The 20,836-nt window shown below is 38.4% G+C and overlaps 1 protein-coding gene across 3 annotated transcripts in view; it reads left to right on the top strand.

The window, feature by feature from the left end:
- Window positions 1-20,179, top strand: part of CCDC148 (coiled-coil domain containing 148) — a 58,694-nt gene extending 38,515 nt beyond the window's left edge. Inside the window, exons 10-14 of one of the 3 annotated variants that reach the window (XM_057415613.1) lie at window positions 2,823-2,963; window positions 8,885-9,003; window positions 14,513-14,630; window positions 17,824-17,964; window positions 19,934-20,179. In XM_057415613.1, the coding sequence (XP_057271596.1) occupies window positions 2,823-2,963; window positions 8,885-9,003; window positions 14,513-14,630; window positions 17,824-17,964; window positions 19,934-20,080 (666 nt within the window). In that variant the 3' untranslated portion in view covers window positions 20,081-20,179. Of the gene's footprint in view, window positions 1-2,822; window positions 2,964-8,884; window positions 9,004-14,512; window positions 14,631-15,275; window positions 15,446-17,823; window positions 17,965-19,933 lie in introns of those variants that run through there. The other 2 variants (XM_057415614.1, XM_057415615.1) reach the window with 2 other exon arrangements.
- The last annotated feature ends 657 nt before the right edge of the window (window positions 20,180-20,836 follow it).

Here is a 20,836-nt window from a genome sequence, read left to right as displayed (position 1 = left end):
TGGGTGGCCTGGATGTCCTTGAGAGGTCTTTTCCAACCTCAGCTGCTCTGTTTTCTTCAATCTGGAATAATTGTAACCATAAACATGGCTTCGTATTCCCTTTTGCAGAATAAAGAATTGAATGTGGATCTCCCAAAACCTGGGTAAGAGGGCTCAAGGTATTTATGCTATGATATAGCACTCTGGATCTATCGTCATTAAATAAAATTTGGAAACTACTTATTTGTACATACTGTTTGAATTCCTTAATATATTAGGGATGACCAAAAGCAGAATATTACTGAGGGGGTGGGAGGAAGGGAAAACCTACTACTTAGCAAAAACTAAGGTATTCATATGCAGCAAATATTCAAGTGGGACTGGTCACTTTTAGTTTTCTTTTTCTGGAGGAAAAAAAAAAAAAGAAAAAGATTCAATGCAGATGCTTAGAGCTATTTGTATCGCGCTACTTATGTCTAAGGGTTATTTATGCTAATATGTCTCTTCTAGTTAACAGAAAATAGGGGGGTGAGGGAGAACAGGTGATCTCCTGTTCTCAGAGATCTCACCCTGATCTTTGGTGTCCCACAAGTGCTCAGTCTGCTCCCCAGTTCTTACAGAAACTCAACATACCTGTGACTGTCACATTAAAGGATTTGGGAGGGTGATTTTTTCTTTTTAAGAATTAAAGGATAGTTTTACCACTGCCAAAGAAGCTCTACCAAATATATCTTTCATTAACAATTTTATCACTATCATTATTATTACATATGTTAGTTCCAATTTAGGGAACAAGTTCCAATTTAGGGAACATTTCCAAAATTCTGAGAAGATCATAAGTGAAGAGTAGTATATCTGTGCTAAGGAACACTGCAATAAGATTTCTAATTTTTCATATGGTGCAAGTTTGAATTCCCATTTGAAATAATTTTGTAAGAATACCAGAAAGAAAAATAGGGGTTTCTATGATGTCTGCCATTACATTACTACACAGTTAGACATATGGACAGGTGCAGTTTGCATGTATGTATCCTAAGTGATCCCTCTTGCATATTTTCAGGCATCCATGTCCAGCTCCAGTTTCCATGTGTACACATTTGTTCTCTCCTTACAAACCATCCCACTACATTTTTTGACATTCATTCAGTGCCATTAATACTGGCTGGCACAAAGTTATCCCTGTTCTACCCCACTGTCCCATGAAATAATGAGTAGCATTGTCCAAATAGGGTTGAGAGGGAGGGAAGTAGAGAGGTTTGAGGTTTCAGGATCTTGTGCCTTTTTTTCTTCTGGCTGCTTACATTTTCCTAGTTGCAAGGATAATTTTTTACTTGCTCTCTTCCTGTAAAACATGTAATTGGTGAAGATAGCTGTTACCTAGCTTCCTCCCCTGTTCCCCCTTGAAAGGAAAGACAGGAGATTTCAGAAGGTGAAACACAGTTATGAACAGGCCTCCACTGAGAATTACTTACAAAAATGGAAGGAGATAAAAAAGGAGTTTAATGCTCAGCTAAATCATAATTCTTAACTTTGGGGTTGGAGTTGAAGCTGGGAAAAATTGTATGTACTCTGAGAGAGTAAGAGCATAAATGAAAGTTATTTGAAGAACCCCCAAACTCAAAGTTGTTATTAAAACATGGGAAAACTAAAGATACAAATCACTGAGGACCTCAGACTCCAGAGAGCACTGGACTCCTGAGCCAGTTTTTCAAAAGCACAAAACAGAAGAATTAATAGAGTCTGTGCACATAGCTAGTGAAATGCAGTAAAGGCGGTAAAATATATATTAATATCTTAGTACCTACTGTAATATAGAAAACCAGATGAAAAATGGCTGAAATGCTTGTTCCTTTAAGGAATGCAGAGTACTGTTACACTTGACAAATCCATTGTAAAAAGAGCTGGCAAGCCAACAAAAAGCAGACACTGTTAATCCTGTTGAAACCAGTGTGAAACAGATGAGCATACAACTGTTCTTGACAGCACCAAGGTAAATCAGGGCTCCACACTGAGAACAGTGTGCTCGAGAGCACTGAAAACAAGTCTCTAACTATTATCAATTACTGAGGATGTGTTGTCTTGTTTAACCAATAAAGTGTATCAGGAATATGTCAAAAATGGATTTCTGGCATGTTGAGCTGAGTGATCCATCCCATCCCCAACATGTTTTGTTAAGCGGGGTGGTACGCCCTGTAATGTGGGTGCGGTGGAGCTGGTCCCTGCCGTGCTTCCATACGTGCTGAAACAGCAGTCCCGGCAGCTGCTGGGCAGCTGAGGTGCAGCTGATGTCTCCCTTCCCACAGATAAGTGGGATGTTTGGTATACAGGACCACTATAGGCACTGGTCACAACCCTTCACAGCTGGCAGGGATCCTGCGCTAATTTTGCACAGTTTGAAAGCTGACAAAAGATGAAATCTTTGTCACTGGATTCTGTTGATTTCCACAGAGTTGGTTGAAAGTGAAGTGCTGTTTCAGAACTGCTCAAGTTGAAAGGTGTGAGTAGACTCTCCATTCATTCATAGGTTCATTAAGAAATTTATATGTCACTGAAAGTCTAAGCATTGAAGGGGAATCTAAGATCTGATGTTACTGAGATGATTTTGGTAATTTTGCCAAAAATCTTTTCACATACAATTTTTTTGCCTATTATGCCAGTCAGTTGCAAATTGTACCTTAGCATGCAGAAAGCTGGTGCTTACTGAGTGATTATGTATTGCTGGTAAGATTATAAACCTTAGTTTGTAAATGGGTTACATGGGTTTTCTTCCCTCTCTCAGTTTGGCAGGTTCACTGTATTGCACAAGTCTGCTGCAGGACTGTCTTTTCAACTATTTCTTCCAGGTTCTACAGTGGAAAGCACAGCAGGAAGAGGCTGCTAAACTAGAAGCTGCTGTAGCTGCTAGAAGAAAGGAAAAGAAAGATGAGAAAGAAAGGCTACAGAAAGAACAGGAAATTATTCATAGAGCTCAGGAGAAAGAGAAAGTATGTGAATCTTTTACATGTTTTTGCATATATTAATATACAATTGCCTTTAAAATCTTTAATTGATCTCACTACCTTGTAGTCTTGTAAAGTATTAGGAATTAGTATAGAGGTGAGCAAATGGTTAGTTGAGTCTTGCTATTATCCACCTTAGCTTTAAAGCTGCTTGCTGTTACACAGCAAATGTACTTCGTTGCATGTCTAAAAAAACCCCAATCACATACACAAATAAGTGTATGTGACTGTCTCTGCATCACAAAAAATAAGTGCAGAGCCACTACTGGATTTCTAACTCATACAGCTTTGTTCTTTTTAGCATGTGGCAAGGACTCTGAAAGCTTCCCATCCTGCAGTTAAGTATGCTGCAATGCAGCAAATGAACCTTACAGGGTATTGTCTGCAAGAGAGCACACTGCACTTTGCAGCACAAGCACCTTAACAGTGGGCCTGAAGCCCAATGGAAATATTAACCATATCAAGATATTGGAAGTCTGGAAATATTCTAAGTACTTAGGTGGTGACTACTTGGGAAATGGCTTTCATGCATACCTAAACTTCAACTTAATATAAGATCAGAAATCCACTATGGTGAATGTAATGCTTTTAGAAAATCAAGCTACATCACATGTATTTGTGTTGACCTTTCTATTTAAATGATACGGCAAAACTCCAGGAGGTTTTATTAGAACTTTACCTCTATTTCTGAGTATTTTTTATGCTGAAATCTGATATGTTTTGAATCCAACTCACCTGTGGTGTATTTGTTAAGACTGCATGGAAAAAATAAGTCAGAGAATGTCATAGTTTCTTATTGCTTTGTCTTTTAAGTGCTACTCAGTAAATAGTCTCTTTTACTGGACTACTCATGCCAGCATATCTGCAAGAAGAGGCACTAAAAGCTGTTCTCTTATAACATTCTAGTTAGAAGTTAAGAAAACAAGGCTAAACTGTTCCAAAGAGAATATTTTCATGAGGCATATGATGGGTTTAGTGATATCAGTACATGTCACACTACAGGAAACTAGTGGAATAGAAGGAAGAAAACAAAATCTGTAGATTTTGCCACCTTGTCAAATGTATAACATATCCTGCTGGGAGTAAACGTTTACTGGTGGGACTACAACATGGCCAGGTAGACACCCTGGAATCTGATGGACTCTCATGTCCATAGAGATGTCTATAGCAGTGATATTCCTTGCAGGGGAAAAAGCCAGACACAAAACTGTCCATACTTACAGCAATCTGTTTAAGTTGTAACTGAAACAATTTACAGCACTTACTAAAAGCAGTAAAGAGATTATAGCAGAGCAAAATAAAAGACTTGCAGGCAGGTGGAACCGACTGCTGCTTTAGCAAAAGAATGAAAATAGTACTACACTACTTGGAATTTCCTCTTCTATTTTTATAGCACTCAAATATCTTTTCCTTGCTTAGTCCAAATATGTCTTCATGCCATGTCAAACAGGTCAAGAGCAGAAGTTCTTGTAGCTTATTGTATTCCTAGTAGATAGTTTGCATAACCATTGAATTTGGTTATATCAACAATTCTGCAAGGAGCACTTGACTGAAACAGTTACCTGGAGAAAAGAAGCTGAAGCTGTGAAAGCCTTCTTGTCTTGAGATCAACTCGTGGTTTCTCATTGCTGCAAGTCCCCAGAACAAACATTTTAAAAGTTGCCTGTTTTCAAATTGATTCTGATTAATTTGTGAGTTCATTCTTCTTGGTCATGTCTGAATTTGCATACTTCGTGTATCCAGTTTATTCTCTAGTTGAAGAAGTCTCTGTTTACATCTAATTTTATTGTTTTCCTGCAATTTATCTTGAAAATGAATAGTATGCTAAATCATATAGTTAGCAAAATTGCAACTAGTTGTCCCAGAGCCAGTTTCAAGAGATGTTTCTCTTTCCTTCAAAATACACAGAAACACTCACTTTTTGTAAGAATCAGAAAAGCACAGATTGGAAGGGACTCGAGAGGTCTCTAGTCCAATCTCCTGCTCAGGAATGAGGTATGACCAGGTAACTAATGGTTTTATCCTTATTTTAATTTATTTATCCTTAAATTATCTCTAATATTTCAGACTGTCATTCCAGGTTCAAAAGTTGAGAAAGGTGTTGCAACCCTGCACTTTCAGAGAAAACCAGGCTCAATTTAAATCACTCTTGGTTTAACCTTAAATTGGCCTATTGCATATATTGCTGGTGAACTTTTTAGACATAAACCTCTATAAAAAGACAGAGGAGAAATTTTTAAAATTATGTGCAATGTGTGTTACAATACTATTATTTATGTTGTGGGTTTTTTTTTCCACACTGACATGTGTTTGCTAGTGTTTGTTCTTTGCTGATATGTTGTTACTGTTCTTACATGCTGGATTTAAAGTTATAAAATAACAAGGCAGAACTTCTACATTATGTGTCTGCAGTCATCTTCTATGACAGAATTTTCAGAGTGAGATGTGATCAGGTTTTGGCTGGTATGGATAATGCCTAAGTTGTTTCAGTTGGAACATGTGATTGTGAGATGCTGTGGTTTCTCCCCCAGCACTGGACACAGTAGTGCAGGGAGGGGCAGCTCATGTTAAGTGATGGTTTGCTGCTTAGGTTATGAGAAACTTAGCTGCTGCTTTTCTTTCTGTTACAGCTTGTTCTGCTTATTTGTCTTTACTCACCCTGTGATTATAGTGGCAGGTGGCTCTGAAACCACAAGGAAGGGAAGAGGATTGGTGAGCCTGTGCTGATCTAACCAAGCAGCAATGTTAATTTTTTGTGCAAATAATTTGGTTATGCAAACTTTCTGCTTGTCTTTGGCCTATGTGTAAAGTCGGTATAGAACTGCCTATGCGCAGATGGAAGAACAGCTGTTTGAGGCCAGCAGTCATATGTTTCATTTAAGTATGTTACATCTTAGATCCTTAAAAAGTGCCGCTAACCTTATACTGCAACTGCTTTTCTGGTGAATGTTCTACAGCAGCATGAAGATCATGTAAAATGCCGGTGATCAGTGTAAAAGAAATTCCCAGTCTCTACCTAGCCTGTAATCTATCAGGTTATATGTCAAGTACTTCCAAACCTGAGAATGGCTAAAATGACATTAAATCTTAAATACCAATGTTACATTTGTTCTGTTGGACTGCAGATCAGATTTTCCCTATATATTTAAAAATGGAATTTCAGAAGTATCCACTGGCCCCTAATTAGAGTTTATGAGAAAACCTTCAGGCAATTTGAAATACAGAAAGGAAATAATTGCAAAAGACAGAGTTTTATTTCATAAATATTGAGTGTTCAAAAAGAAAAAAAAAGAAAAAGCATTCTAAGAGTGTTCCTATGGAGACAGACTGGGAGAGCTGTAGTTGTTCAGCCTGGAGAAGAAAAGGCTATGGGAAGACCTTAAAGCAGCTTCCAGTCTCTACAGAGGCTGACAAGAAAGCTGGAAAAGGGCTTTTTACAAGGGCATGTACGGAGAGGACAAGGGGGAATGACTTTAAAGTGGCAGAGAGGAGATTCAGATTAGCTCTTATGAAGAGTTTCTTCCCTGTGAGGGTGGTGAGGCACTGGTACAGGTTGCCCAGAGAAGCTGTCACTGCCCCATCCCTGGCAGTGTACAAGGCCAGGCTGGATGGGGCTTTGAGCAACCTGCACTAGTGGAAGGTGTCCCTGCCTGTGGCAGGGGGGTTGGAACTGGATGGTCTCTAAGGTCCCTTCCAACCCAAACCATTCTGTGATATGGTATAAAGGGGATGGTATTCTGACTGCCGTTTCAACTGAAATCTGCAAAAGAGGCTTAAATTCAATACAGTTCAGTGGATGATACAGAAGGTTTTCTTGCTGTTTTATAAAGCTTTTGTGAAATGATTTTATAAGTAAATTTCATTGTACGAAATTGACTGTGTTTTGGGGTGGTAGGATAAGGTCTCAGACCTTCACAGGAAATTTATGCATTTAACTGTAAAATCAAGATATTATTGAGGTATAATTTCAGTTGCTTTTATAATTAATTTTATAATTAATATTTTTGTAGTTATTAAAATTCTTCAATTTTCTTAGATTTTTCTATCTTTCTCTAATTCTATTTATTTTTTCCAGCTGTATTTTAAATTATAGAAACATAATGCTGTTTTGTCAGTGAATTACAAGTGGCAGCATTGTCATATGCTTCTTTCATGATAAACAGCCTTTTCAAAAACTTAATCTTGATTTTCAACAGAAACACTATCTTTGTATTGCTGGAAGCAATAGCTTTTAGTGAATCATGTAGCTTTTCTCTATTTGTCAAGACGTCTGTTAAGGAATTAAGGGGTTTCTCAGTCAGCCCTGAGGTGGTATGAAACCCCATACTGTTCTCTGGCTATTCTTTTGGATTCTAATTTGGAATTACACCAGGGTATGTCGTTACTTCTGTGTCCCAACTTGTCTTCCTCTTCTGGTATCTGCACGAATGGATAAAAAAGCTCCAAAACAAACTAAACCCAAACCAACAGAGTGGAAATGAAAGAGTATGAAGTACAACAAAGAGAAATTGCAAGAGTGCTAACCCTTGTAGATCTGTGTCATCCTAACTCTTATTGTTGGGATAGCGGAGTACTTAGTATAATGCAGAAAAGAGAATATGTGGTACAACTCATATTCCAGGTCATCTCCAACAGGTACTAGAATGTGTTATTGTTACAACTGAAACAGGCAGGATAGGTCAGCATAGCTTCAATTAGGGCAAGAAACTGCAGGATCAGGTCTTATATTGAGGTGTGCTGGGGTTTTCCATAAGGCAAAAAAATACAAGAAATGGCTGGAGCTTCATGTTGCCAATATGCATAATTCATACCTTTCGTAGACAGAGTTGAGGAATTACGATCATATCCACCCACCTTGTGTAGGTCTTATATTATTACCGTAATAAGGATGCTGTGCTGTCTACAGATGTCTAAACCATTCCTGAAAATTAGTTGCTGAAATTAGGTAAACTAAAGGGCTTTCTTTCCTAATATGTAACTTGCCCATTAGTGCTTATGAAAAAAAAAGTCTTAGCTGTGATTTGATGTGTCTTCTCCTTATCTTGTTGTCTTTGGTTGGTTGGTTGGTTGGTTGGTTTTTCTATTCGCTGTTGATGGTAATTGTTTGCATATATTTTGTATTGCTCTTAACCTTCTAAACAATGCATGGCTTTCATGAGATGAAGTCAAACCTAGCCCCTAGTGCTGGGCTTTACAGTAAGTAGCTGAGGTCCCACAGGTGGCAGGGAGAAGAGCGACAATGGAACCAGCCAGGAGCCTGACCAGCCCTGTCTCTTGTCTCCAGCAGTGGCCCTAAAATTAGAGGAAACTGCTACAATAATTTCCCTCCCTTCAGGCTACTTTCCAGTCTCCAGCTGTTCCCTGATACTGATGTGGTTTTCAGTTTAGTAACACCTCTGCAGGGGCTCTCTTTGGGAAATTGTCTTGTCTTTCCTGAAGCATGTGTGAACTTCCTGCATCCATCACCTTCTTCCTGTTCCTCAGCAGGCTCTCCATGGCTCTCTAGCCAAAGTGAGCTGGGCTGGTGCGAATCCAACCCTTTGAGCTATTCTAGGGCACTTTAACTGAAGGACCGTTCAATCACTTGGGCAGCACAGTTGAAGGTTTTGATGGCAGAGTAGGAAAGCAAGGAGCAAATGAAAGTGGTAGCCTTGAGTCTGCAGCTGAAAATGATATTCAAATTAGTATCCACAGTCTGATTTTACTGTTTCTGTGTGTGGGCTCCACACTCCATGTTCTCCTAGTAAATCTTTTGTTAGCCCATACTGTTCTAAAATAAAAATTTTATTCTAAAAAGAGCAAACTTGGATTTTCTTTAATTTAATGCTTTTATTACTTTATTTGTTCTCACTTACTTGGCTTGTGAATTATTGTTATTTTGTTTACTGCATTTGTTCAAACTCTAGGTGAAAAAGTACTGGGCTGAGAAGCAGCTCAAGTGGCAAAAACAGGAAGAGAAAAATCTACAACATCTAGAGGAATTAAGAAAATTAATGTCTGAACAAGCAGTTAAAGACAGAGAAAGGTAAAAGAAACTAAATGTGAACACCTATAGTATCAATAGGAACTTCTTATAGTCTAATTTGCTTTGATCTCCCAACTTCCTATATTAGAATAAATTGAGATAAGTAATTTTTTTCCTTCCTGTTTGGCAGTTAATTTGGTCTATACACCAAGTATGCATCATTGTATCTTGGATGCAGTTTACTTGTTAGTTTGAATTAATTCGTATTCATCAAAGTTTTAGACCTCTGTAAGCACTAAACTAGTGTAAACATGATAGGGTGCACAACATTAAAATCAGCTCCCTTTGTGATTTTTTTAGCTTTAAGTGGGTAATAAGACCTACATTCCTACTTTGCAGACTTATTTATAATTAGGCTTGTTTTGTTTTAGAGTCAAGCGAGAGGAGAATATTAACCACTTAACAGCTTCAAAGTTACTTATTATTCTTTTAGAGGGTCTTAAACTGCGTATCTAGTTGTAGATGCTCTTCACTTGTTTGATGTAATTTAGGACTTCAACCTAAATCTGAATCCATGTAAAGTCTTCATTATTGAATATGGCCTTTAATGACCTGCCGAAGAAATACTTGATTTCGCAGAGGAATTCCTCTGTCACAGAGGAGCATAAAACCCCCTGTCTGTAGTCTGGCTATAATTGCTCTCCAATTGTAGGCTTCCTTTTTTTTCATAGAGGGAGCCACCAAGCTGCATGGACCAGAAATGTGATTAAAATAAAGTACCATTGGCACTAGAATATTAAACTTGGTCTTAAGCATTCTGTGGGAAACACTACTTCAATCTTATTTCGTTATGATACCTTGCTCACAGCTGAATTTAAATGTCTGTCCTCATGCTACAAATATATCTATACCTTTCCTTAATCGTACCTCCAATGATTTTAGCTCATAGCAAAAGAAACATACGTACTGGAATTACTGAGTTTTCAGCAGAATTGATCAGGAAAAAAAATGACTTTTCTTTAAACCTGTGTACTGCGCTATGCCATACAATTGGGGAATGTTCTTTTCTTATGCTAATAAACCTTGCAGAATAAAATACAAGGAAATGGCACAGCTCACTGAGGAACGCAGGAAGGAAATAATCACAGCTTTAGGCTATTACAAGTCAAAAGTCAGTAAATGCTTAGTATTATGTTTTCCAGAATTGGCATACTCTACAAAATAAAACAGGTTTTAAAAAACTGCTTGCTGTTTGTGAAGATTAATAATTCTTTGAAATTACTTAATGCTTTTCATCTTCAAAACCTTCAGAAATATAAATCAAAGGGCAGAGACATTATTGTTATTAAGGGCTGTAGTGCTATGAGTACAGTATAAGGCATTTTAAAATATATATTGTACTGAACTAAGGTAGACACACTGTCATCATGATTTTACAGTACAGAACTGCATTCCTCTAGAAATTAATAGTATTCTTACGTGTTTCACCTACTGCAGCAGATAAATTGGTTTTGAGTCTTTGCAGAACTGATCATGAAAAATGGCATGGGCCAGCGCCACAGTTCTGATCTGACATGAAAATGAAAAGATTTTTGGATTGTGAGCAGATTGGTTATTCCAAATACAAGATACGGCCTGGATAGTGCATAGCGTTTAGAATATGATGTCTATGTTTCTATGAGTAGATATAATAAGGTATTAGGAAATGGTTTGCTGTTATCCTGAATTACTTTTAAAATTAATTTTAAATTAAGTAATCAGGTTCATAAAAAGGAAAATTATCACAGAGTCACTGTGGTGCTCTATTTATTCAGGTCTTGCTTTGTAACTGCAAGATGGTGAATAGCCAGAGCTATCAACAGATTAAAAAAGAGAAGGATTAAAGGCACTTGAAAGTGGATTTGGAATTTCAAGTGACCAAGTCCAAATTTGCTTTCTCCAGCTCCTCTGCTCAGTGATTGTCTGACAGTGGAGACATTTAACTGATTAGACATTTAATTTTCTAGTGTGGAAGTTCCTAGGTAGCTGCAGTTTTATGCTGTTTGTGTCTTAGAACTGGTGTTTTCAGAGCAGCTGGCTACCCAGCACTTGCCTACACCCCAGAGGGTTTGAGTTTATGTAAGTTCCCACAGATGTTGATCAAGTAAAAGGTGGTGAAAGTAGCAAGCTGAACACAAAATCCTAATAAGCAATGCTATTTGCATTCAGCAACATGGGAGAGGGGAACATTCAGCATTCAGCAACAGGGGAGAGAGGAAGATTGTTCTGTGATTTCTGCTCCAAGCCCATCTTCTGTATTATTTCATGGTTCAACAGTTATAGAATCATAGAATTGTTAGGGTTGGAAAGGACCTTAAGATCATCTAGTTCCAACCCCCCTGTCACAGGCAGGGACATCTTGCACTAAACCGTGTCACCCAGGGCTCTGTCCAAGCCAGCCTTGAACCCCACCAGGGATGGAGCATTCACAACCTCCCTGGGCAACCCATTCCAGTGCCTCACCACCCTCACAGGAAAGAATTTCCTTCTTATATCCAATCTAAACTTCCCCTGTTTAAGTTTTAACCTGTTACCCCTTGTCCTACCACTACAGTCTCTAATGAAGAGTCCCTCCACAGCATCCCTATAGGCCCCCTTCAGATACTGGAAGGCTGCTATGAGGTCTCCACACAGCCTTCTCTTCTCCAGCCTGAACAGCCCCAACTTTCTCAGCCTGTCTTCATACGGGAGGTGCTCCAGTCCCCTGATCATCCTCATGGCCCTTCTCTGGACTTGTTCCAACAGTTCCATGTCCTTTTTATGTTGAGGACACCAGAGCTGCACACAATACTCCAGGTGAGGTCTCATAAGAGCAGAGTAAAGGGGCAGGATCACCTCCTTCGACCTGCTGGTCACGCTCCTTTTGATGCAGCCCAGGATACGGTTGGCTTTCTGGGCTGCAAGCGCACACTGAAGCCAGCTCATGTTCATTTTCTCATTGACCCACACCCCCAAGTCCTTCTCCACAGGGCTGCTCTGAATCTCTTCTCTGCCCAACCTGTAGCTGTGCCTGGGATTGCTCTGACCCAGGTGTAGGACCTTGCACTTGGCATGGTTAAACTTCATGAGGTTGGCATCAGCCCACCTCACAAGCATGTCAGGGTCCCTCTGGATGGCATTCCTTCCCTCCAGGGTATCAACCGAACCACACAGCTTGGTGTCATCGGGAAACTTGCTGAGGGCGCACTCAATCCCACTGTCCATGTCAGCGATGAAGATGTTAAACAAGACTGGTCCCAACACCAATCCCTGAAGGACACCACTCGTTACTGGTCTCCAGCCGGACATTGAGCCATTGACCACAACTCTTTGTGTGCATCCATCCAGCCAGTTCTTTATCCACTGAGTGGCTCATCCATCAAATTGATGTCGCTCCAATGACAAGGATGTCATGTGGGACAGTGTTGAACGCTTTGCACATAGCAGTTTATTATTTCCTATTGAATATTTATGAAACCGTGTCTGAAAGCAGGGTTCTAATGAAATTATGCTTATCAAAAATCACATAAGTGTGTACCCACAATGCTTCAGAAAGGTATCTTTGCTGAAACTAATCAGCTAAGCTCATTTTTCAGCTGGTAATTTATTAAAATTATTATTTACTGTGGTGCTTAAAGTAAAAATGTAGTATTAAGACATTTTGACCTTTTCTATAAAGTTGAGTTTGCTTTGAAGAAATAGTAGCTAAAATATTACGAAGTTTAATAGAGTGAAAGAGAATTAACAACTTTATTTGGATGTGGACACTGTGAAATCAAATCTCAAGTAAATATTTAAAAGTAAGTATAGAAAGTACTGGAAGGATGTTCCAAATTAGGAACATGATGTATGACTTAATATGTGTTTACAAGTTTCTCTGCCTTCCCTGAGTGCAGATTTCATAGCCCTGCCATTGCCCTCTGGCATGAAACTTAATCTTTGTTAATACTGGCCTTGGTCTCCCCAGCATGAGCAAGATGATGATCTCCTTAGGATAAAATAGTAATGAAAACATGAAGCCTCCTTAGGAGCAACAACTGCTGCATCAAGATTCTGCGTCCTTGCTCTCCTCTGGTCTCTTGTCAGTGACTTTTACAATTAATTGCAATCACATCTATGCAAATAGGGTATGGAAAATCCAAAATGTTCCCCTTTAGCAATGCTTTACATTCCTATGTACGAGAAAACTTTTGCAGGAGAGACAAAGTATGTGACATTAGACCTGGATGAGTGCCCCTCAGTGTTCCTTCTTGGTAATTTACAGAAGTTTCCAGGGTACTGAAATTCCTGTCTGATCACACTGGAGTATTTTAGAACATGTATCATAGTAATTGGCTCAAGCAGACTGAAAGGTTTTCAATATAACAATTTTTTTGTCATTTTTCAGTAAAATATGAATATCTGCTTGTTATTAAATTTTCTGCATAGAAAAAGATTAGGCTTTCTCCCTGGAACAAAATTACTTCTGAAGATTACTACTATAAGCATTCATCTGCGTAAACTGCAGTGGCCACAGTAAGAAACTGAAAGCCTCTGGGGCATCCTCAGGCAGCTTTGTACCACTCTCTTGTGACAAAGTTGTTTGTCCTGGTAATTGTTATTGGATAATTGATGCAGTGCTCTTTTCTAGCTACCGACATAACTGTACACTTAGTTCTGATTTTTACAGTTTATAGCACAAGTTATATACTCCTTTGAGCTTACTAAAATTTCAAGTAAGAAAATAAAAATACATTTTATTGTAGTTGAAGCAACTCCTTCTTCTCCATTTCCCTAAAGGGAACTTAAAATTTGAAGGGTAAAAGAAGGATAATTCTTTGACTGCAAGGCATGGTAGTGGCAATTCCTATGTAAGGTCTAAAAGTGACATACCAAAGGATACCCTGCAGTTTCATTCAGAAACAAAGTTTGGCAGTGAACTGAGGGTTATTTAGGAAATACAGTTGTGTCATATTGTATTGTCATATGCTGTAAATAAATGTTCAGGGTATTTGTGCTAACTTCCATTTTTTTCCTTTTGAAGAAGGATGTAATTCTCAAGTTTTCATGCTTCTCCCAGTAACAAGATTGGGAGTGATGTGTTTCTTTTAATGGAAAGGGTTATAGGAAAGAGTTCTGCTATACACAGATGTCAGAGAACATTTCTTCTTGGCAAAGAAGATTTGGGGGGGGAAAAGTGACAGGGCTATATAAAGCGTGCTAGAGAAAATCTGTGTTCTGGAAATGAAATCTGAAAGGTTAGCCAAGTTGTTTGGAAAAAAAAAAAACGCACCCCCCCAAAAAAAACTCTAACCCCCCCCCCCAAAAAAAATTTACCCCCCCCCCCCATCTCTCTTAACTCCCTTCCCCCAAAAGTCCGAAAAAACAAAAAAGCCCACATTCAAATGAAAAAGCATTTTTGGTATTTTTCAGGTGTTTTGATGAACCACAGAGTTGTTGTTATGTGGCTAGAGAAAACATCAGACTAGTTTTCAAACTGAAATAGCATAACAGAAATTTAAAATTAACCTTGACCAATGCTTTTTCCATTTGTGTGTATGCTGGTTTTCAGGGTAAAGTTTAGACGAGCATTACTAGAAAACCGGTTGCTGGAGAAAAAGGAACTAGCCCTTCAAGCAGCACATGAAGAAGAGGAAAAAAAGAAATGCCTTGCACTGCTACGACAACAGGTACTTTTATTTCCTTGATGTAGTATTTTCATATACAGTAATAATACAAGCACATACTGTCATATTATGTGAAAGATAAAAGGAACAATCTATCAAAAGCAAATAAATGAAGAAGTTAAAATGGTCTGACTTAAACAGTAATTCTGTCATGTTATAAACCCCGTGTGCTTTGTAACTGTGACAACAGGAACATTATGATGTTAAATTGCACTGTAGAAGTTGTTAATATCTGCAAATAGATAGATACTGTTTTTTCTGGGTTGGATATGATTACTTTGTTGTTGTTATTTGTTTGTTGTTGGTTTGTTGGGGTTTTGTAAAATAATCTTAAGTCTGCCTCAAGTGTTTGGCAAGATTTCTGAGTAATTTAAATTCTTTTTAAATTCTGAAAACTTACAGACCTTGGATAACTTTTCTTCAGAGAGATTTAACTCTCTCTGAAACTTTGGCATGTTATTTTAAAAAGGACATCTCAGAAAATGCTTGCTAATGTTTGTCATAGTAAATGTAGTGTTTTGTGTTTTTTTACTGCTGACTTTTTAAGTAGTAATTTTACCATCATTTACATTTCCATATCTATTTTTCTTGGTTTTCCCTCCAAAGTTTAAAAGGAAAAATCAGGATTTCACATTCTTTACACTATAGGAACTGCAGCCCAAATGTGCACCCGAAGGAAAATAAGGGAGGAAGAAAAGAAGCTCTCCAAACCCTTTTGATTTCAGATAATTTAAACATCACTAATACAGCAGCTTTCTCCCCAAGACTGCATCAAAAGCAGCGTGACCAGCAGGTCAAAGGAGGTGATCCTGCCCCTCTGCTCTCGTGAGACCTCACTTAGAGTATTGTGTGCGGTTCTGGTGTCCTCAACATAAAAAGGACATGGAACTGTTGGAAGAAGTCCAGAGGAGGGCCACGAGAATGATCAGGGGACTAGAGTGCCTCCTGTATGAAGATAGGATGAGGAAGTTGGGGCTGTTCAGGCTGGAGAAGAGAAGGCTGTGTGGAGACCTCATAGCAGCCTTCCAGTATCTGAAGGGGGCCTATAGGGATGCTGTGGAGGGACTCTTCATTAGAGACTGTAGTGACTGTAGGACAAGGGGTAACAGGTTAAAACTTAAACAGGGGAAGTTTAGATTGGATATAAGAAGGAAATTCTTTCCTGTGAGGGTGGTGAGGCACTGGAATGGGTTGCCCAGGGAGGTTGTGAATGCTCCATCCCTGGTGGGGTTCAAGGCTGGCTTGGACAGAGCCCTGGGTGACACGGTTTAGTGCAAGATGTCCCTGCCTGTGGCAGGGGGGTTGGAACTAGATGATCTTAACGTCCTTTCCAACCCTAACTATTCTATGATTCTATGACTACCCATGGTTAAAAATACAATATTTGATGCAACCTTGACCTCACCTTTGGCATGTACTTTGGCTTCAGGATTAACCATCCCAGTACAGTGTGCATGCCAATGAAATTCTTCCTTGTGGCTATGGCTTTGTAAATGCTTTCACTTCAGGATTTGGGTGTACAAGGTCCAGATGAAAGAAAAATATAGCAGAGGTCGAATACTGCAAGCCATCTTCTCTGGGATTACTGAGTGTTACAGGAATATATAAACTTAATGGATCATTAGTCTGTTATTTCAGTCGTTCTTTAAACTGTTGAACTCAGGCTCATCTCCAGTCAATAATACTTCATTTTTAATGATCTGATTCAGTTAAATATTTTGCTGCATTTCCAGCATTATTTTAGGTTGACAATGCATTTTTAATAACTCTATTACATCTTTTCTAAGTCACTGCTTGAATCGCATTGTCTTTTGCATCAGACATGACAAAAAGCTGGTTGAGATTCATGTTCTGTTGATCTCTTCTGACTGACCCAGTTCTCTTGCAAAAGTAGAAAATGCTTCTATGATGGCCTTTGACCAGCATGGTAGAGTTCCCACTTCATTACATTTTCCTAACCAGTAATTATTCTCTGTTTCACACTAATGAAATACTGCTTCATAAAATATGCCCCTTAGTTGTATGTGGGGAAAAACAAGATATTTACTAAAGTCATCCCATCTGTATATTTCGACAGCCTGTGAACACAAAGGTGACATTTTCTTAAAGAAATGGCAGAAAATTACCATAATTTTAAATATTTGTTTCTTGTTTTAGCCATTCAGATGGTGTCCTGACTTCAGTTATTTTGCTTATGCATCTTTCTGTATCTTCCAAGTAGTATTAGCCTATATCTGAATATTTTAACCCAAAGAAAAAAGAAAATAATAAATGAAAAAAGTTTCTCTCTTACACAATGTAATGTCAGAGAGAATCTTTGATACTGATCTAGCCACAGAAAATTAAACAGTTAAAACAGAGCACTTGAGAAAAAATCCAAAGAATTATATTATTTGTGGCATATCACTCCATGTTGTTGCCCGCGACTCAGTAAAAACTGTGAACTACTTGATCTGAACACCTTTGTTTCCATCCTAAGAAAAAGAACATTCAGACTTACAGGAATTGTGGGTATTGCTAAATTCTGAGTCTGCTGGTTCCTTTTGGTTACTGGTTTTGAAAGTCAGAGCTCATGTCAAGTTCTGCTAGAAAGCTGAGGATGCTATTGCTTCACTGCCTGCATTCTTGCTGAGCAGAGGCCTCCTCCACAGCCAGGACTGCATGCCACTGTTACGGTGTCAGTAGTGCACGTATCTGGGAAGTGCTGTTTTCTGGTAGCCTAAAGCTTAGCATAAGCTTATTTCTTCCCTGGGGTATGACAAGGTAGCAATGTAAACTATCTCTTTGTGGAAATGCATTCCAGCTTCAAGTTTATGTTTTCAAGGACTGACAATTGGCATTCACAATATTCAGATTATTCAGTGTTAAGCCTGCCCACACAGCGGGCGGTTCTCCACTTCACAGCAGTTCTGGGCATGCACAGTGCCATATTAAGTCCAGACAATTAAATTGTCTCCATTGGGAAACAGGAAAAAAAGTCTCCCTGTTTATTATACTCTGTCAATGTGGTTTTATTCTGGATTCTAGTTTTAAGCTTTACAACTTTTATATAAGGATACAAAGTGGTTTAAGACAACTTTTGAAATTTTTCAACCAGGTAAATGATCATGTTCTCAAAGGATGTGTTATTGATAATAACCTTTTGTCACCTCAGGGCTACACAGAGTAATTGTTGTTTTCATGTAATGTGTTTTAGGTTGCTGTTATTGCAAAATCAGATCCAGCCAGAGCAGTGGCTGATACAGTGGCGTCTAAAGCTCGAATGGGCATCGGAACCAAAGAAGAGTTTGATATTCAGAAGCCACTGTTTCAGTTGCATACATACAATGAACAGCAGGTAATTGTCTCTAGTCATACTATATAATTTATTGTATGCACATATATCTTAATGGTGGTGCGTGATACTAACATTAGTAATTTATCTCCTAAATAGCAATATTAACAGTAGAATATAGAATATAATTTGTATTAAAATAAAAACATTAGGACAAATAGGTGGGGTAATCTCTCTGCCCAGGTGTAGATGCTGGAGGACCACAATGAGAGTGACCATAAGGGTGTGCTCAGGTCCATCATAGGAGTCATGGGCTCTCCCTGGACAGCATCCCCCACTGCCACCGCTAAGACAAAGGATGCTGGGATCAATGGACCACTGTGCAGTTGCTGTGTTTGCTGAGCATTTTGACTGAGCTGTTTGCTATTTTTTCATTTCAAAACTTACCCCTTTTACATTTTTATGCATTTATTTAAAGAATGCCTCCTTTTCCCCTGCTCCAGTTAGTGTTGTACAAAGTATTTGAAGTGAATTGACTCAGCATAGAAGTTTTCCTGAATGTATGCAAAACAGCTGTGTTACAGGTAACTTAATTATGGGGCATTCTTTTTTTGTGGAAGATTATGCACAGCACAAGTATTTTCATAAAGTGAAAATTAGTATCTTGACTATCTTACAGTGTTGCTAGACTGAGGATTAGTTGGGATGTGATATGCAAGGGCTAAAGGAGAAGAAACTGGTGAGGTGGAAAAGAAGCAGGAAACTGGAGTAACTGTATTCTCATTTTCAGGTCACTCATACTGCTGAGGACAGTGGTAGCATAATTTCAAGTGGAATTAGTAACATAGGGGAGGATTTTTTTTATTCCTTCACTGTTCCCTGTCTACTCAGTCTATACCTTTGAAATTATTCCCGCCCTGGAATTTGAAAATTATATTTACAGAAAAAGAAGTGCTATGATATAATTCTGTGGCATAAAAGCTTTATTTTAGCATTGAATAACCTGAAATTTAATGATGTCTATAACTAAGCTTGTCCAGCATTTCCCATTTTAAGGCATTCTAAATCTTCTCAGTTTGATAAAAGAGAGATGTGGCACAAGATATACAAGGTTTTTTTGGCTAGTAAAATTTTTCCAAATCTGACCTATGTATGAGGCTCTGAAAAGCCTTAGCTTAAAAATGTTCTAAACAGGTGTATTTGGGATTGATATCTGAATTCTCAGAATATTCTTCCTGTTTCCGCTCAAAATGGGATTTGGTACTGCTTGAACTGTAATATGTGTCTCCTGCCAATCACACTGGTGTGCTCCATCCCAGAGCTGCAGTGGTTGTGAATAGTATTTCCCAGTGCTGGGCTTCCCAGCAGCTCTGGGCTTTGTGGCGGTAGATGCTAGAGCTGAAGGCAATGTCACACGTTCTCTTGTACTTTCAGTGCTCTCCCACTATAGCCCATGGAAGAAGGATTTGAGAGAGGCTTACAAATTTTGCCAAATAACCTGTCGACAAATTATAGAAGTAATTTCCTTAGGCATTAATTGTTGGTTGATGTAAAATAGAAGTGTTACTGCTATGTTGTCACAGACAATGCTGTGAGAAAAATCAGAAACATGTTTGAAACACTTGGATGCTGTAGAAAAAACCAAGAAGGGATTAGAAGTGTTGTGCTGAAAGCAGGGCTGTATTGTTGGGGAGCATTAGAGGAGTCAGCAACTCTTCACTGAGCAGGCTGAACTAAACATCACTTGGTTTCTCAGCTACCCTTTCAGTTTTGCTGAGGAATGACAACCAGGGCTGTTAAAATAGTTTGTGATCACTAATATTAAAAAGGATAATATCAAGATATGTGCAGTGAGATAAGACCTGTTTACTATAGAGTTTCTCTGCTTTTGAAGGCTTTATTTTATAACCGTAATTTTCTGTCTCTTAAAACTTTTTAAATGTATACATTTACAGATAACCTGTGAGAGACACTGTTTCTGAGGAAAGTATTGGTTTGTTTCTATTTATCATTGTGTGGTTTATATTAACAGATCACTTCTGACCCTAGACTTCGTGTTGAGCTAGCTCTTCGAGAAGCTGGTCTTCATAAAACGCTTTATGCAAAAGAGATTTTACCAAAAATTCCTCCACTGAAGCTTCCAAGAAGAGACATGGAATCTACAGCTTTTAAACTGTGAGCAGCTCTCGTATCAAAAGTAGAGAAACTTCAGGGGTATTGTCTGGCCTATAATGTGAAAACTTTAAATAAATTTTCCTTAGCCTGTGCCATAGAACTATGTAGTTCTCAGTGTGTGCAATCATTCTAAAAAACAATATGCCTTTCTCATGCAGGGCTACCCCATTTTACGCCTGTCTTGGTAAAGGTTGAACAGAGTTTTGGTGGGTGTAGGCTGTTGTGGTGTAATTTCGCAGGTCCCTTTCTACTGGGAGATAGGACACCTATCCTATCTCCTACAGACATTACAGGCCAGTCTGATGTATAGCATCTTGAATAGGAACTCTGTTTTTTAATTGGCAGCATAAATCCAAAATAGATTTGCAGAACAGCCACTTTAAATTGTGACACGTGAATACACCCCACAACTTTCATTGCTGGTTTCTTGAGAATTTGATTATTTTAATGAATGTTTTTATTATTCTTTGATTATTATAAAAATAAACTTAACCTTTGTCTATATTTAGAAACAAATTTGCTGCATCATGACTGCAAGCCAGTCATGCAATTTCATGTTGCAGATTAGTCTTTCAGTATAAATTATAAATTAGAAATAACATTTCAGATCAGGGATCTTTATTTTGGAGCAGAAACTACTGATTAAGGTTTTATTTAAATGAAAGGAAAATTAATGTAATTCCATTTTGTAACTATGTTTTCCAGTCTTACATAAGTGTAAAATGTATGTAAACAAGGTATAATTAGCAGTTTAACCAAA

This window comes from Pezoporus wallicus, unplaced genomic scaffold (genome assembly GCF_028554395.1).
Source record: "Pezoporus wallicus isolate ANWC-B61680 ecotype Strahan unplaced genomic scaffold, APGP_CSIRO_Pwel_v1 contig_736, whole genome shotgun sequence".
NCBI lineage: Eukaryota > Metazoa > Chordata > Aves > Psittaciformes > Psittacidae > Pezoporus > Pezoporus wallicus.
This window is presented reverse-complemented; position numbering and strand designations above follow the sequence as displayed.